The 18,540-nt window shown below is 42.0% G+C and overlaps 1 protein-coding gene across 2 annotated transcripts; it reads left to right on the top strand.

Annotated features, from left to right (window-relative positions):
- The first annotated feature begins 1,907 nt into the window (after positions 1-1,907).
- Positions 1,908-18,003, top strand: LOC122563456 (Krueppel-like factor 4). 2 transcript variants are annotated; one of them, XM_043717214.1, is made up of 5 exons: positions 1,908-2,761; positions 13,097-13,220; positions 13,608-14,385; positions 14,478-14,636; positions 17,040-18,003. In XM_043717214.1, exons 2-5 carry the CDS (start codon positions 13,119-13,121, stop codon positions 17,213-17,215), a joined length of 1,215 nt encoding a protein of 404 aa, XP_043573149.1. In that variant the 5' UTR covers positions 1,908-2,761; positions 13,097-13,118; the 3' UTR covers positions 17,216-18,003. The 2 variants fall into 2 exon arrangements, with proteins under 2 accessions (XP_043573149.1, XP_043573141.1); XM_043717206.1 differs by lacking the exon at positions 1,908-2,761 and adding an exon at positions 12,302-12,954.
- Positions 18,004-18,540: the final 537 nt, after the last annotated feature.

The raw sequence follows: 18,540 nt of genomic DNA, 5'->3' as shown, positions 1-18,540 counted from the left end.
TCCCTCAGCACAGCTGAAATGCTATCCCTTATCAAAAATACCATTCCCCCTCCTTTCTTGCCTCCCTTTCTATCCTTCCTGTAGCATTTGTATCCTGGAACATTAAGCTGCCAGTCCTGCCCATCCCTGACCCATGTTTCTGTAATTGCTATGATATCCCGTCCCATGTTTCTAACCATGCCCTGAATTAATCTGCCTTCCCAGTTAGGCCCCTTGCATTGAAATAAATTAATTTATTAGTCCTACCTTGTCCCTGCCTGCCCTGAATGTTTGACTCACTTCTGTTCTCAACTGTACCAGTCTCAGATTGATCTCTTTCCTCATCATCTCCCTGGGTCCCACCTCCACACCAGCACCACCACCGCCCCCCCCCCAACCTTACTAGTTTAAATCCTCCCGAGCAGTTGTAGCAAATTTCCCTGCCAGTATATTAGTCCACTTCCAATTTAGGTGCAATCCGTCCTTCTTGTACAGGTCACTTCTACCTCAAAAGAGATGCCAATGGTCCAAAAATGTGAATCCTTCTCCCATGCACCTGCTCTTCAGCCATGCATTCATCTGCTCTAACCTCCTATTCCTCCCTCACTAGCTCGTAGCACTGGGAGTAATCCAGATATTACTATTCTCGAGGACCTCCTTTTTAAATTTATTTTTCAATTTATAATTTCAGTCACATCACACGGTAAACTTTTGCGATAAATTCTATGCCTTACAATCTTATTCTCCACAACTACCTAATGGAGGAGCAGCGCTCCAAAAGCTAGTGCTTCCAAATAAACCAGTTGGATTATAACCTGGTGTTGAGAAATTTTTTTAACTTTGTACATCCCAACCCAACACAGGCATCTCCAAATCAAAAAAAGTGCAAGTGGTGTGTGCCATCGAAAGTATACATGTGTCTTCCCCCAGTCTAACTTCCCAAAAACAGGTTTAATCTGATTCTAATATCAGGACGAGAGTCTATGGTAGATCTGCAGAGACATGACTGTACAAATACAGTAAGACTTCCTTTTTCAGGAATCAACTGACGAAATTTAGCAGAGTGGAGAGTTATGTTTTTCGGTTATTCATTCAAGTCTGCGAATAAGCTGCCCAACTCTCGGCCTGTCGCCCTATATCCCTGTATTTCATTCTTTTTAAAATCTTATTTAATTCCCTTTTAATGATTACTGTAGAATCTCTATCCAATGGCCGATGGGGCAGCACTTTCTAAATCCTACTCACACGTGGCCTATAAAGATTTATTTTCCTTCTCCCATAAGACATAGGAGCGGAAGTAAGGCCATTCGGCCCATCAAGTCCACTCCGCCATTCAATCATGGGTGATGGGCATTTCAACTCCACTTACCCGCATTCTCCCCGTAGCCCTTAATTCCTTGTGACATCAAGAATTTATCAATCTCTGCCTTGAAGACATTTAGCGTCCCAGCCTCCACTGCACTGTGTGGCAATGAATTCCACAGGCCCACCACTCTCTGGCTGAAGAAATGTCTCCGCATTTCTGTTCTGAATTTACCCCCTCTAATTCTAAGGCTGTGTCCACGGGTCCTAGTCTCCTCGCCTAACGGAAACAATTTCCTAGCGTCCACCCTCTCCAAGCCATGTATTATCTTGTAAGTTTCTATTAGATCTCCCCTTAATCTTCTAAACTCAAGCCATTTCTCTTGATGTAATCTTTGCTATCTCTTACATGACTGAGTGTCTGTATTGCGAACATTTTGAGAGGATGATCCTGGGACTGTCCAGACTATGCAATGTCCACAGCAAGATGGCTATCAATTCAGTGCGATCCAATATCACACACGAGCAACAGAAAGTGGTTGGAGAGCGGGGATGAACATGTCCAACAGGAAGAAAAGTCAAGGGAATGGCCAACTCCCCGTCTTCGAAATTGGTCGGCCTCCGAGATGAGGCAATATTTGTGGGGAAAGGATTAAATTCTGCACTGGGAAATTCAACAGCGTAGGCTGGCGTCACATAGTTTATAGGACGTTGTGAAATGCAATTAGCCGGTTATTGTGGAGGGTTGTTACTGTGCGTGTATTCAATTAAAACTTATTGTTTTGTTTTAAAAATATCACCGTGAGAGATGATTCTTCAAACCCGTGGGGTTTTTTTTCCCCCTTGAATTTCACAGAGAACACTTGCTGCTTTTTGGTTTCGCTGCCTGAGATTGAACGCTGTCGCACCTTGGCTAAGAGGTTGCATTAAAACAGTTTAAAATTCCCCACCATTCTTTCACTCGTTTAACAAGAAACCCGCTGGGTCGGAGTTGCGGAGGGAGGGACACGGAGTAGTGGCTGAGATCCAAATTCAAACGCGAAGGAACAGAGATTAAATCCACAGCCTCTCACCACACCTGAAGCCCGGTGTCAAGCTCCGGCCTCCCAACTTTCGGGGGGCTTTTATGGGTTTCTAATCCTGGATCAGGCCGTTACATCAGCCCATGCCGTCAGATGACTCTGTCGGGAACGAATCATTTCCGCAACATGCGACTGCTACCAATCAGACCGGGAGTTCTGTATTTATCTTCTCTGTTTAGGTTGGCCTGGGTCCCTGAAACGTAAGCCAGCGCCAGACGCCGTGGTTCAGGGGGTTTTATAATGGACAAAAGTTCTTAAAAGAGGTTGTGTATTTCTCTCTCTCTCTCTTCGCTGACTTCAACGCCATGTGATCAGGAAGACAAGCTGGGTTTCCATTTCCCCTCTCGGCTGGAGGAAACAAAGTTGTGTTGTGGGATGTCGGCACTGAGAATTACGTAGTAAGTTAAAAATAACTGCGATATTTAAGGATTGGTGCAGCGGAATCCCAGACCAGAGAGAGGAGGGACAGAGGAGGGAGAGAGAGTGGTCAGTCTTGCAGAAATGAGACAGCTTTAGCCGAAAACCAACGCGTGTGTCAGTGTTTGTCTGCCCTTGTGTGTCTTTGAGAACGTGTGTCATTAAAGTTGTGTTGCCGTACGATCTAATGGAGTAAATTTAACGGTTTACAATTAGATTTTCGAGTCTTTGTATGGTATGGTTTTCTGGTTTAGTCCGCAAGAACCATCCCAGACTCGCATATGAAACTAAATGCCAGTAACAGTCGTATGGAGAAAACGTTGAAGTAACGTCCCGGAAAAGGATATTTTAAAACAGAATGTTCCCAGAAAGAAAGCGCGTCCGAGCCAGCAGTGCTTCTAATCCGACTGCTCATTTACCTTGGGTGTATTGTAGATGGCATTAGGACTTAGTTTTAGAGTGTTAGTTTTATTTGTTATCTGTTAACAGATATAAGCTGAAAGTGAAATACAGGTTTTAAAAGATGAGAATGGCACAGTTCAGATTTATAGCTTCAGTCTGTATTCGTGCAAGATAATCGAGTTGACGAAATGACGAGTGGTTCAATACATATTTTCGAAACTGCCTTCGGAGCACAAAAACCACATTCGAAAGTTGTCTTGCACATTTAAGACTTGTGTGCCCAAATAACTGCTGGATGTCTGGATTGGCTGTGTAAGAAGATGTGTACACCTGTTTAATGTTTTGATGGGTATTTCTATGTCTCTGACTGTGTGTCTGTATATTGCACAGCAATTATAAGATAATCAAAGTACACAGACAGGCCGTTCGGCCCAAAGGGTTTGGGCTGGTGTTTATGCTACGTGCCTCATTTCATTCCTGTATTCTCACCCTATCAACATATCCCTCTACTCCTTTCTGACTGATGCACTTACCTAGTTCTCCCTCATGTGATTATGTCTGTCTGCTTGTATATATCCACATGCAAGTTCATATGTTAACCATGTTCTTACAGCATTAAAATGTTTATGAAATGTGACCGTTTCATACTAATATTGCTGAATATATTCACTGTCCAATCTGGAAGATATCTCATTTTTACCTGATGTTTCACCACAGAAGAAAACAACTGACCCAAACAACATTTTTTTTTTGTTCTTTTAGTTGGAACCAGGGCTGAAATGATCCTGTTAACAAGCAGCAGCATTAAGTGGAATCACTCAACAGGTGTTTGTGTTTGTTGAAATATCAGCGGAATGAGCAATGAGTATATAATTGTCAAACATTAACATGGCCACCTTTTCATATTGTATTTTTCCATGTCGACTTCAACACTATCAGAAACATTGCAATAGATTATGTTTATCTGGTTCACTATATGGTTGAGAGGAGGGTAACACTTCCCTATGTACCTCTTCCCTCTTACTAGGCATGACAGGGCAGAAATTCTTCTCCTCCAGTGATTGATATGCTATGAAGGAAAAAATGCCCCTCACCTCAGTGAGTCTGATTTTCTGTTTGATTTCAATTGATTTAAGTTTGAATTTATTGCTGCATGAGAGGAAGAAGCTGGAAACTGTTATTGGGTCATACACCACAGAAACAGGCCATTTGGCCCACTATGTATATGCTGACCAATGATCAACAGAATATACTAATCTCATTTATCAGTACATCATCCATAACCTACTATGCCCTGGAATAAGGTTGTAATAAGACTTCCCTGCTCCTATAATCTACTTTGTATGGTCTTGCATTTCCTCCAACAGTCCAAGTCCCCTTCACATATTAGTGTATATTGGGTCTCAGTTGAGCAATGCCTCAATCTTAAAATTCTCATCCCTCAAATCCCTCATGGTCTTGCCCCTTCATATTACTTAATTCCATGCTGGTTCACATCCTCCAAAGTATCCGCACTCCTATAAATCTGACCTCTTGTTCAATACTGATTGTAATCACTCTGCCATTGGTGGCTCTGCTGTGGAATGCTCTCCTTAAGACCCCACACCTTTCTATTTCTCTTACCTTCTTCAAATGTAAATTTTTGACCAAGTCTTTTGGTCATCTATTTTAGTATCACCTTAAGTGACTCTGTGTCAAGTTTTGGTTGCTAATGCTCCTGAACAGTATTTGAGACATTTAAATATATTAATGATGCTATGCAAATGCAAGTTGTTGTTCTCCATTACAATAAATGTGATGCTCCAGAAAGAGATGAATGAATCCTTACCACCCAGCACACTCATCCAGGAGCTACCCTCTGCCTGGATCTGAGATCCAACATAGTGATCCATGTTGGACCATGGTAATTGGCAAGTGACTAATTGGAGACCAGAGATGAGGGTACGCCAAAGGGATGAGATTGATTCCAGGTCAGTGGAGTTGTTCTTAATGTTACATTGTACCCCCTAAATAATAATACTACATACTTTCATTTACACAGCTCATTAAGATCTTCTGCTATTAGTTAGTTACTTTTGATGTAATTTTCTTTTTCCTCTACCTTCGATTAGACCTTCAAGTCCACACCAACCCTCCAAAGCGTAACCCACCCTCCCACCCCGTGACTAATGCATGTAACAACTATGGACAATTTAGCATAGCCAATTCACCTGACCTGCACATCTTTGGAATTCAGCATTATCAGATACTTTGGTATTAGTTGTAGTGAATACTCTGTCAGAGTTTTGGCATTTAAATGTCTAAAGTAAGCCTGAGCAATGAAAGAAACATATCATTCAAAATCTCCTGTTGGATTCTCTTTAGAAAATACCATTATTAGTTATTAATTAAAATAAATTTACAATTATCTTTTAATACAAAAAAGTGGTAAGTAAAGCAGTTCCTTCTTGTTGACCATATCGTTATTTTGATGTTGAGTACAAAGTTCAATATCTTTTAGATAATATTTGAAATAAACTAACTGCCACTAAGGTTCTAATAATGAACTAATGATAATACTTTAATAACTTATTGCACATAACTAAACAGAATCCGTGTATCCCAACTGTAATAAGGAGTCTGGATTGTATGGTTGGCTACTATAATAGCTTTTTAGTTTGTAGTACTTAGAATTTAATGCAAAACAACTATTAGAATTAAACTTATTTTTTACCACCTATTTTAATTGATAGAACCAAGTATGACAGTCTAAGGACATGAGATAAATCATTTAGGGCTGTGAAACAAATCATGTTTCCCTACAATACCAGTGAAAACACTCAAAAAGTGTTGACTGTCAAACATTTTTGGATGTCCTGGTATTGTAGAAGGCTGCGATATAAATGCCAGTCATCATATTAGTTTATCTGCCGCAAAGAAATTTCACATACGAGTGCATTCCTAGCACCAGAGTAATCAAGGCATTCCTTTACATTTGCTCAGGACCAAGAGCGTGCAAATTATGTGAGCCCATCTTTCTTCAGGGTCAGTTTTGATTTCTGAGCAATTCTTTTGCACATATTAGAACTGCTTGGTTGGAAACATTTTAATCTCAATTATTTAATAAAGGAAATTAACAGAAGGAGCATTTTGGCAATGGAACTAGAGGCTGCCAAAATCATTGAAAACTTCACACCTAAATATCCAAAGAAATGCACATAGTCCCTGTTTTTATATTGCTCCTAAATACACTTGATTAATAATATACAACACTAGCAACCTTTTATGATCATGCTCATGTTGAATTCAAAAATAAATAATTTTCTAATAGTGAGTGATTATGTTCAAGAATCACAGAATTGTTATGTTGCAGAAATTTCATCCACCATGCCTGCACCAGTTTTTCAAATGGCATCATTGCCAAGTGCCAATCTCCTGCTTTTCCCCACACTCTTGCACATTATTTCAATCCAAATAATCATCCAATGCCCTCTTGAATGCTTCAATTGAACCCACTCCACCATTTCCAGGCAGCATACTCCACACCCTAATTACTCGCTGTGTGAAAACAATTTCTTTCACATTACACTTGCTGCTTTTGCACATCATTTTAAATCTATGTCCTCTCATTCTTGTTCTTTTTATGAGTGAGAACAGCTTCTCCCTGTCTATTTTATCTAGCCCACTCATGATTTTGAAAACACTTATCAAATCTTCTCTCTGCCTTCTTCTCTTGGAGAACAATCCCAACTCCTTCAATCTATCCTCATAACTAAAGTTTCTCATTCCTAGAACTATACTTGTCAATTGCTTCTGCACTCTCTCAAATGCCTTCATATATTTCCTATAATGTGATGCACTAAGCTGTACATAATATTCCAGCTGAGGCCTAACTAGTACCTTGTACAAGTTCAACATCACCTCCTTGCTTTTATACTTTATGACTCTGTTAATAGAACTGAGAAAGCTGTCTGCTTTATTAACTGCTCTATCCATATGAAGTGCCGTCTTCAATGATTTGTACCCATATAGACAGACCAGTCTGCTCCTGACCCCTTTAGAATTGTACCCGCAATTTGGTATTATTTTTCAATGCTCTTCCTACCAAAGTGCACCACCTTACCCTTCTTCGCATTGAAATTCTGTCTGTGTGCTCCACCAACTTGTCAATACCTTTTTGGAGTTCCACACTATTTTCTCACTGTTTAGAATTCTTCCAAGTTTCATGTCATCTACATATTCACTGCACATTAAGATCCAGATCATTAATAAGTATCAGACAAAGCGTGTCCCAATGCCAAGCCCTCAAAGTCCACCACAAACATTCCTGCAGCCCAAAAAATATTAATTGACCATTATTCTCTGTTTCCTATCAGTTAGCTAATTTTATATACACATTGCTATTGTCCCTTCTATGCAATGACCTTTATCTTTCGCTGTTGTGTGGCACTATATCAGATGCCTTCTGGAAATCCATGAATACTGCATCAACAGCATTACCCTCAACAAGCCTTTCTGTTACGTATTGAAAAAGCCCCAGCAAGTTAGTGAAATGTGATTTCCCCACTGGAAATCCATGCCACCTCTTCCTAATCAATCCACACTTTTCCATGGGACTACTAATTTTATCCCAATGAAATTAAACTGACTGGTCTATACTTGCTGGGATTATCCTTTCAACCTTTTTGAAGAAATCTATAATATTTGGCACTTCTTTTAAGTCCAGGGAAGTCTAAAAAGTTATGGTCAGTCCTTCACTTTCTACCCTCACTTCCTTCAAAATTCTTGGATGTGTCTCAGCTATTCTCAGTACCTTGATATCTTTAAGTACCAACATTCTGTCAAAACCATCTTCCTTATTAATTTTGGAGCCTTCCAATGATACCTCCTCTTCCACCATAACATTGGCAGCAGCCCCCTCTTTTGTACAGACTGATGCCATGCCCCCTTTCTCCATGTGTAAATCCCCTTATTTGTCTCTAATCTGCCCTACTCCTCCTTTCACTACTCTTTTACAAGTTATAAGCATAAAGAACATTTTTGGAGTCCCTTTATCGTAGCTGATTGATAGCTTTTTCTCATAATTCCTTTTTTTTTCTTATTTGCATTTTCATCTCCTCTCTAAATCTTCAATGTTCTTGTTGGTTCTCGATTGTATTGTGTTTATTTGCTTTAATCCTGTTGTAAACACACATTTTCTTTTTAATGTTAATTTCTATCTCCTTTGTCATCCTCGGAACTCTGGATTTGTTTGTCTTACTTTTCCCATTTGAGGAAATATTCCTTGACTATGCTTGAGCCATCTATTCTTTGAAGGTAGCCCATTGTACAATTACTGTTTTTCCTGCCAATCTCTTAATCCAATCGATCCTACACAGCTCTGTTCTTGCCACATTGATGTCAATTCTCTGTCAACTGATACTTCTTACTCAGGATTATTGTATTTTATTTTCTCTACCACCATCCTGAACCTTATGATATAATGCTACTAACCAGGACTGCTACACTTCCTTCTCTCCTTTTTCTCTTTCCTGAACAGCTAATTCTCAGATTTAACATTATTTTAATATTTAATACCCATGACTTTAATATTTAATGTCCTTCCTTGAGCCACGTCTTTATCAGCAGAACATCATATTTCTAAATGGCAATCTGTGTCTGCAACTGTTTTTGGAACTACACTCCATGCATTTATATACATGCATCTTAAATTTGTTTTGCCATGACTTGGAGGTGCTGGTGTTGGACTGGGGTGGACAAAGTTAAAAATCACTGAACAACAGGTTAAAGTCCAACAGGTTTATTTGGAAGCACTAGCTTTCCGAGCGTGCTGCTTCATTAGGTGATTGTCAACCTAAAACCTGGTGTGTGATTTTTTTAAAATTTGTTTTGGACTTCATTTCTGTCTTCTTTACTCTGCCTTTACTTATCAATTTGCTATTTTCTATGTTAGTGCCAGCTGTTTCTCCCAGTATTTTGTGAAGTCTCATATTCTCTTCTACCAAGCTCTCTTGGTTTCAAAACCTCTGCCAAGAGGTGTTAGTTTAAAGCCTTCCCATTAGCACTCACAAAAAGCCCCACAAGGAACTCCAACTCAGATCTGTTCAAGCATAACCCATCCACATGTGAGGGAGGTGGCACTAGACCATTGATGTTTAGCAACTGAATATCACAAACCCAAACATGAATAAAGAGTATTTTTAAAATGTTACTATTGGCTTGTATTGAATTCCACAGAAGTCCATTTTTCAGTCAAAACTAACAAAGTTGCCTTTTTTTATATACCATGTTCTTTAAAATCTAAAATACCGTAATCTGGTGTATAATATACACCACCTGTAGTTAGATCTCTGATATTTACCAATACTAGTGAATAATGTTAAGGCCAGCTGCATAGGTTGTTGCACCTTGATAGCACTGGGGATGTCATGGAGCTTTGAATATTAGGTGGAAGGTTGATAAGATTGCTACTAGGCTTTAACAAAACTAAGGTAGAGGACCTGGTGTTTGGTAGTCTCACTGCTTTGGGACCATAGTTCTTAGAAGCATAAGTTTCTTTGATATGGCCTAACTGCACTAGGGAACCCGAGGCTTGGCAGAAAATGATGGTGGATGCAATTATGGAGATTGGCTCACTGTTGGCTTCTAGCTGTTTTTTTTTAACTGTCAATGCTAACATGACAATTTAAAGGATCTCTGCTAACAGCAAAATTTATGATTGGCTCTTGGATGTATGTTTCCATATCGATCTGTTTTACTCTATCTGGATTTCTGTATATCCCTGCTTGTTACTTACAAGTGTAAATAATTGCAATGTTTAGATTGTCTTACTCTCAACAGGACATAAGTAATATCTATCAATAATTAGTGACTTGCTTACTTTTAAAATCAATGGATCTTTTAAAGAAATTCGCATTGGCATCATGAAAGAAAGAGTCAAGAGTGTGGTGCTGGAAAATCACAGCAGGTCAGGCAGCACCCAAGGAGCAGGAGCATCAATATTTCGGGCATAAGTCCTTCATCAGGAATCTGGCCAAAACATCGGATGCTGCCTGACCCGCTGTGCTTTTCCAGCACCACACTCTCAACTCAGATCTCCAGCATCCGTACTTTCTCCTCCATCACCAAAAGAAACAGCTCTATTTCTATCTTTCTCTGACTTAAACTACCCGGACCTGTAAGAGAGGAAATTAAGTAAATTTTCATTTCAAGGACAGGATGAGAAGAGATTCTTTAGAAACTCTAAAGTTATTTCGTGTTCTGAAGGAGGGTCACTGGTCTTGAAACTTTGACTGTTACTCTCCACAAATGCTGCCAGACCTACAAAATATTTCCAGCAATTTCTGTTTTTGTTTTCGCGCATCCAACTTTGTTTTATTTCTTTAGAGATTACCTGTTTGCTCTAAAATTCCAGTGTTTATTTTTCTCTCTACTGGATGCTGTTTCAGAATTTATAAAATGTAGTTCAAACAGTGGCCAAAGTTCTAACTGGCAGAGAACCTACTTATCTAAATCCGCACACACAATTTTATTAAAAAAGTGAAGTAACATTTTGGCTGGACAGATTTTGAAATGTGGACAGTGAATGAAGTACTAACAAGGCAGTGCCAATATTGTGCCTACTATGCCAGATGCTTAAACAGGCTGAGGTAGATCTGGAACTGGAATTCACACAGCTGTTACTTGTAAACGTTGGAGCGGATGTCCAAGGCAACAGCGAGAACACAAATAACCACTATTCCACTTCTACCCTGCATCAAACACAGGAGGCTCGGGGGAGAAAAGGTGCAAAGTACCGAATATGTGTAGAGAAGAATAACATTGACGTTACATTTACATCAAAGTAAAAATGAAAGTCGAAAAATTGATTGTTAAAAATGGAAAAAGCTGCACTCTATTTGTGGAAAGCACTTTGGGACTAAAAAATGCTGCCAGAGTAGGTTTGGAAGCAGCAAGGTTACTTATAATGCTGTATATTGCATTCAGGATAGTTCGCTTCAAGTAGAAGAATGTTAGGTATATTTTCTGATTTGGACAAAAATTGTTTTGTAATGCCTACTGATAATCGGTTCTCCGTCTATGGAGCAACGCTGGCGCCTGCATTAGTATACGAATTTTGGATGAAAAAAGAAACAAAGTTGACCATTGTAATGAACAGGGCGCATTATACAGGCCAAGAGCTCAAATCAGAATGAGAGAAACTGGCGGAGGTGAGTCACGCACCTGGAATCCACTTTTTGCAGCGGATCCCTGTCCTGTCGCTTTGCACTGGATAACATTGCTTGGAATCGACGACAAGGAAGTTACCACTTGGAACGGTCGTGATGAAAATATTGCCGTAAATGTAAACAATTACCAATCCAACATTTAATTGTAATGTACTTTATGTCAATACGATTTAAAAACATAATCCATAAACGGAGAGGTTTTGGATTGTTGACAATCGCCATTGATCTCGGAAACCTAAAAAGCGAAAGTGGGAGGTCCCTGTCTTTGGAAGCAGTTACACCCTCCCACTCCTTTCAACTGATGCTTAACCTTGCATCCTCTTGAATGAATGAGGATAGGGGCATTCATAAAATCATAAAATCAAAAGGAGGCCATTGGACCCATCATGCCTGCGCCTGCTCTTTGACAGAGCTGTCCAAACAATCTCATTCCATCTTGCTTTCCCTCCATTGTTCTGTACGTTGTAATATAGCACTATGATCTCGAATTGCGTATTAAAAAGCATGATTACTAACATAAGTAAACTATGACCAGATGTGGACAGTGCAACATTCAATGAGTGTAGTTGCGATTTCAGTTTTAGTTTGCCAAATAGTCCTTGCTTTTAAACTTTCGGGAAGGTACAAATACCACGATTGTTTGGCTTGCAGACGTTTGGAAATTCAGCCGTTGCATGGGACCGTGGACCCGTTGCTGTGCAGTCCAGGTCAGAGTGGAGCTGGACTTTATTGTATTTCCCAGAGGTGACAACTCGTAAAGAGAAATGTAAACGGGCGCAAGTTTTATTCTAGGTAAAAACAATGACTGCAGAATTCTAGCAGAGTGACAGAAGTCAGCGCTTTGGATGACTTTTAAGTGACGAGAAAACTTCTTTTATTTATCCCAAACAAGATTGTTGCTACTATTAAAGACGGTGGCAATCATGCAGGGTCAATATACACACACACACACACACCACACAATGGCCAATCGCCGCTGGTTGCCACTGTTTTGCTCCCAAATAGTTACAGGCTTCGCTTCCGGCACCGCGTCACAGTGACGCGTGTTTATTGTGACGTCAAAGGGTTCCCCCGCCCAATCCGCGCCCTCCACCCGCCCCGCTACTTTGAAACTTGGTTATTTTTGTTGCTGCGCTGCCATGACAACGGCGGCCAGGGCGGGCCCTTGGAGATTTCATAAGGCAGGGCGGTGCAGGCTGGCCCTGACAGTCAGTCTGCTCCCTCGCTCCATGCTCCGGGGATTGCAGCGTGCGGAGCAGCTGCAAGAGCAGCTCCAGAAACAGCAACAATAACAGAAAGAGCAGCCGAAACACCAGCAACAATACCATCAGCAGTGCCGCCGTCCCCTGGAGCGAATGTACAGACTTTCTCCCTGCAAAAACCAAACAAAAACTCCTCACTGCCAGTCCAGTCCCCAGCTAACTGCCTCTCCCGATATACTCTCGGGCTATATATAGGGCCAGCCGGTTCCAGGAGTAATCCATCGCACTTCATGCTCCGGCCGTCCTCAGTGCAGGTGCTTCCTGTACGCAGGTTTTGTAATTCGTCAACTCATTATTAATGAGGTAGGTTTCTCACTAGGAATTTGGAAAAAAAAGTGTCCCGGCGCTGTATTTGAGAAGACGCTCTGATGCCGGGATGCAATAAGGAAATCTGACGAGTGGGAAGAATCCAGCTAATCTGATTGTTGTGCTTGGTTATCTGCAGGCGACCGCAAAGTGAGTTTGACATGGCTTTAACCGGGACTGTCCTCCCTTCCATCAACACGTTCACCACCAGCTCGAACGAGAAAGGCGTGGACAGACCCCTAGGGCAACACACCGCGTGCAATGTAAGTACCGAGAGCTTAAAAAAAATCCTCTTGGCTCAGAGTTACCTTATTCCAGTCCCATATTTCACTCACTTTTAATTTTCAATCAAACTTTAGTGGAATAATGTGATAGGATTTCAGTTCTTTCCACTTCGTGTATAAATAATTGCTTACAAAATTTGAGTATTATGGAAGAAAATGTATTATTGTAGTTTAACTATGCATAGAACTATGTTGCACTCCCGAGTATTTGTGTTATAAAGTGATGTAATAACTTTTTTTAATTGCTGTGAACATTTCGCTTGACGATTCGCTAATGTTCTCTGTTTGATTTTAACAACTGGTTGCATGCAAACTTCTATTTGAGCATAGAACCGGCCAATGAGACTAAAACTGACTTTTTTGCAGAGATGGAGAGAAGAAATGACAAATTTTAGAAGATCCGCTGAACAGGAAGGTCAGAATATGGGATTTAGGCGGGAGGACGAGGAGCTGAGCGAACTCTTAGACTTAGATTTTATCTTGTCCAATACCATGAACTCGGAAACGACCATCAGTACGGCCAATAACTTTAACTGTCCCATTCCCAACACGCCAGAGAGTGGCGCAGACCTGTACCAGAGAGAGCCTACGGCCAGCTACAACATCACAGATATTGGCGAGGGCCCACCGACCGGCGGCAGTTTTGTGGCTGAATTGTTGAGGCCTGATTTGGATCCCGGTTACTGCCATCTCAGCAGCCTGCAGGGTAGGTTTGTAGTAAGGACAGCGACAGAGACGGGCGATTACAGCCAGCAGGCCAGGGGCAACAAGCACGGTCCGGCGATGGACGCGCCTTTGACACATCCGCAGAGCCACCTTCCGCAGGGCTGCCGGAAGATCAAGCAGGAAGCGCCGGGAGGGAGCACCACATCCTGCTCGGCAAGAACACTGGACGGGCGGGCGAGCGGTGTCCAGGTGCCAGGGAGCGGCCACCGTGCGGCGTGCAGAGGCAGGGCAGGCCAGCACACCTACCCCGGCAGGGTGAACTCGCCGCTGGCTTCAGAGGACATGCTGGGCCGGCAGTGCCGCTCCTCATCTCAGATGCTGACTCACCAAAGAGCGCCAGGCCTCCCTATCCAACAGGGCTATCCTCCTCCAGGCAGCTTCCCCCACTTCCAGGACCAGCCAGCTGTCCAGTACCAAGGTCAGTCTTATCTTATTTTTGAAGATCCATTAAACTTTCACCACTCGGTTCAAGGAGCGTTGCTGACTCCACCCCCTGTTCACCTTTATTAGAGCTGCTGCCCTCCGGGTTCACCCAGGAAGACAAGCCAAGGAGAGGTCGCCGGTCATGGCCCAGGAAACGGGTAGCGACTCACACGTGTGACTATGCGGGCTGTGGGAAAACTTACACCAAGAGCTCGCACCTCAAGGCACACCTTCGGACACACACAGGTATCCACCTCCTTCCTCACTTGTTTGCTGTGTTGTACTGTAGTCTCAACAAAATCCTGTTATGAGATAAGATTGTCAAGGGGTCTAGATTAGGATGTCGCCTATATTTGCAAATGTAGCTTGCAACACCCCCATCCCCTCCTTTGTCATCTGGAAATCCCTGCCCCATGTGAAATGCAGTTGAAATTGCCAATGTTTCATTGCATTTTGGAAGCGCCTTTCGGTTTCAGCAGTGGAGTTAAAACGTGGATTGTTCTGCCTCCGGTATGTTAGGGGTGTACCGCATAAACAAACCCCTGCACTTGGTTGCGTGCCCTTTGTGCCCTGCTCAATGTTTCTGATGCTAAAGAGTTCTGAGGAAGGGTCACCAGATCCAGAAACGTTAACTTTAATTTCTCTTCTGTTTATGTTACTAATGAATCTGTCCCTGGGGGGAAAAAAGTCCACTATTTCCCATTGCAGGCGGTTAGTGAGTGGCCCAGTTTTCCTTCTCAGTCGGAGACTGCCTGTTAACCCCAAAACGTCCACTTTTTAAAAGGAAACAAACGTCTCCCAGCCCGCATCTTCTGTGCAGAAAATTTGACTTCGCCTTAAGTAATGAGGTGCTCAATATTCGCGGGGGGTGATCTATGTGAGATTTCATCCCCAATTTAAATATCTTGCCCTGCATTGGTGAGACCACCCCTCCGCCACTGTGTGGTTTAGTTCTCTTACTTAAGGCGGGGAAGTAGATCTACTTTAAAAACAGGCTGATTCCTGGACCGAAGGGATTGACCTATCAGGAGAGTTGAGACCCATGATTGTATTGGTCTTTAGAATAATTAGAGATGATCTGTTGAATCGTGTTGACAAATGGAATACTGAGGAAATGTTTCTCTAATGGGGGACAGATTTGGAACTAGAGTTAAACAAAACCCGAAAGAACTGTGGATGCTGTAAATCAGAAACCAAACGTTTCTTTAAAAGCTCAGCAGGTCTGGCAGCATTTGTGCAGAAAAATCGAAATTAACTTTTTGGGTCTGGTGATCTTTCTGAGGAAGGGTCACCGGACCCGAAACGTTTAACATGGAACTAGAGCGAGAGTTTGCAAATAAAGGATTTCCCACTGCGAGATAAAGAGGAATTTCTGCTCTCAGAAGAACATCAATTCTCATCCCCCGGGTAAGTAGAGGCTCGGTCACCAAATACATACCAAGCTGGGTTAGGCAGACAATGGAGTCGAGGGCTTCATAGGCAGGTGTAGGCAAGATTGTATAGTTAAGATCACAGATCGCTCAAGATGTGAAGTCTGCACGTTCTCCCCATGTCTGTGTGGGTTTCCACTGGGTGCTCCGGTTTCCTCCCACAGTCTAACCATGTGCTAGTTGGATTGGCCATGATACAGTACCCATAGTGTTCAGGGATGAGTAGGTTAGGTGCAGTAGCCATGGGAATTGCATGGTTACAGGGATAGGGTAATGGGATGGGTCTGGGTGGGATGCTCTTCAGAGGGTAGGTTGTTGGGCCGAATGGACTGATTCCACACTGTAGGTATTGAGCACGGTGGTTCAGTGGTTAGCACTGCTGCCTCACAGCGCCAGAGATCCGGGTTCCATTCCCACCTTAGGTGACTGTGTGGAGTTTGCGCAGTCCGGTTTCCTCCCACAATCTAAAGATGTGTACGTCAGGTGAATTGGCCATGCTAAACTGTCCATAGTGTTAGGTCCATTAATCAGGGTAAATATAGGGTAGGAGAATGGGTCTGGGTGGGTTACTCTTCAAAGGGTAGGTGTCCACTCATTGGGCTGAATGGACTGTTTCCACACTATAGACATTCTATCTTATTAAATTGTGAAACAGGCTCCAGAGGTGAATTGGCCTGAACCTGTTGTTATGTCTTATGAACTTAAGTTCCAAAGCCATTCTTGTACTTGCATTCCTGATGCACGAGATGGACTTGAAAATTAAAATAGAAATAGGTGGGAAATCTCAGCAGGCCTGGCAGCATCTGTGGAGAGAAATCAATTTCGGGTCCAGTGAGCCGCCTTCAGGACTGCCCAACAGACGGTTGGACTCCAGTTCTGAGAAGTTTCACTGGACCCGAAACGTTAACTCTGAATTCTCACCACAGATGCTGCCAGGCCTGCTGATCTTTTCCTCCAATTTCTCTTTTTGTTTCTGACTTATAGCATCCGCAGCTCTTTCGGTTTGCATGAGCTTGTAAATGTTGGACAATTCTTTAGGTGTCGATGCGAGCTGTCTATTGGAAATATCTCTGAGGTAGCCGAAGAAACTGTAGCCTCCATTGCGTTATGGTGTCGGTGTGTCTGCCTCCCTCCCTCTCCCCTCACCCCACTCTCTCTACACCTTCTCGCTCCAGCTGGACAGTTTCTGACCCGATGGGGCTTGCTTGTCTGTTTACAGGTGAGAAGCCCTATCACTGCGACTGGGAAGGTTGTGGTTGGAAATTTGCTCGCTCCGACGAGTTGACTCGACACTACAGAAAGCACACGGGACATCGTCCCTTCCAGTGTCACAAATGTGACCGAGCATTTTCCAGATCTGATCACTTGGCTCTGCACATGAAGAGACACCTGTAACTCAATGAGAAACTGCTCCAAGTCTTCAGCCTGTAAATAGAAAGATTTACTGCCTTATATACAAGTGCCCGGGGTCATATGGAGGACACTGGCGAAACCCCAGCATGTCTATCAGTGAATGACACTCTGAAAGTGAAATCTCTTCGCTGGATTAAAAGTCTCGCCCTCTTAATAAACCGGGTGCGGTCTGCGATCAAACACCCACAGAAAAGATCGGAGTTTTGAAAATTAGAATGGAAACCAGTTCCCTGCCGTTCCAAGTGACATTGCAGCCGCCACAAACTCGGGAGAGGATCTCACTTTCAGTGCCACGATTTTTATTTTTTTTTCCTTTTCAAAGGGGGATTTCAGGTACATAAATGCTGTTTGAAACAAAAAAAATCCAAAAGAAAATAAGCCATGATGTGATGGTGCTTGGTGACTTTCTATCAGAGGTACAAAAACTGAAAGGAAAACTATGCAACAAACCCTGCCACTGGATAAGGAATTTTACCAATAACGTCAGGTTCACGGTATTGCCAAAGATCAGGTAACGGTTTCTAGTTCATGTCGCTAAATATCATTCTGTGGTCTTTGTGCAATAACTGTTAGTCATTGTATTCTATACTTCAAAGCAGAACAAATTACATTTCTATATTATACTCCACATAATATTTTTATCTAATTTACATTTTATGTGACATTTTTTGTACATTTGTAAATAAGGAGTAACATTTTCTGCAATTTGGATTTTGCATATAGTGTTTTTGGAAAAAGAAAAAGTAATAAAACTGAAAATTTCTATATCTTGACTCATGGTTGAATCTGCATTATTTTGTTTTCAATTCGATTTACAGCATCTGTGTGGAGGTGTGAGGGAGAAAGCCACCGCTACTAGCTATTATTTAAAAAGTGTGGCTTTTGGAACTGGAAGTTTGGAATTATTCTGTGGAAAGGAGCCAATAATTAATGTTTCATTTATATATGCCACATTGCCCTTACCCGACTGAGATTGTGAACTGTTGCACACAAACTTGCTTGTTCTGGGAAAATAGGCCAAACAGAGCTCAGAACTCACAATGCCGATCATAAAACATAAGAAATGAAAAACATTCACTTTGGTATGCTTGAGTGTTAAGTTGATTCGCAAGTTTGTAAGCCTATTTGCAACATGGCAAAAATTACTCCATAGTGATGCCGAAGTGAGAACTGTAGTCCATATTAAATCCATGACTTAGTGAGTGAAATAAATGTTGGTAATAAACACATCATTTGTTGCTTCTGGATTAGTGGTGCTGGAAGAGCACAGCAGTTCAGGCAGCATCTGAGGAGCAGTAAAATCGACG

This window comes from Chiloscyllium plagiosum, chromosome 2 (assembly GCF_004010195.1).
Source record: "Chiloscyllium plagiosum isolate BGI_BamShark_2017 chromosome 2, ASM401019v2, whole genome shotgun sequence".
Lineage (NCBI taxonomy): Eukaryota > Metazoa > Chordata > Chondrichthyes > Orectolobiformes > Hemiscylliidae > Chiloscyllium > Chiloscyllium plagiosum.
Note: the sequence above shows the minus strand (reverse complement) of the source record. Positions and strands in the feature narration are given on the sequence as shown.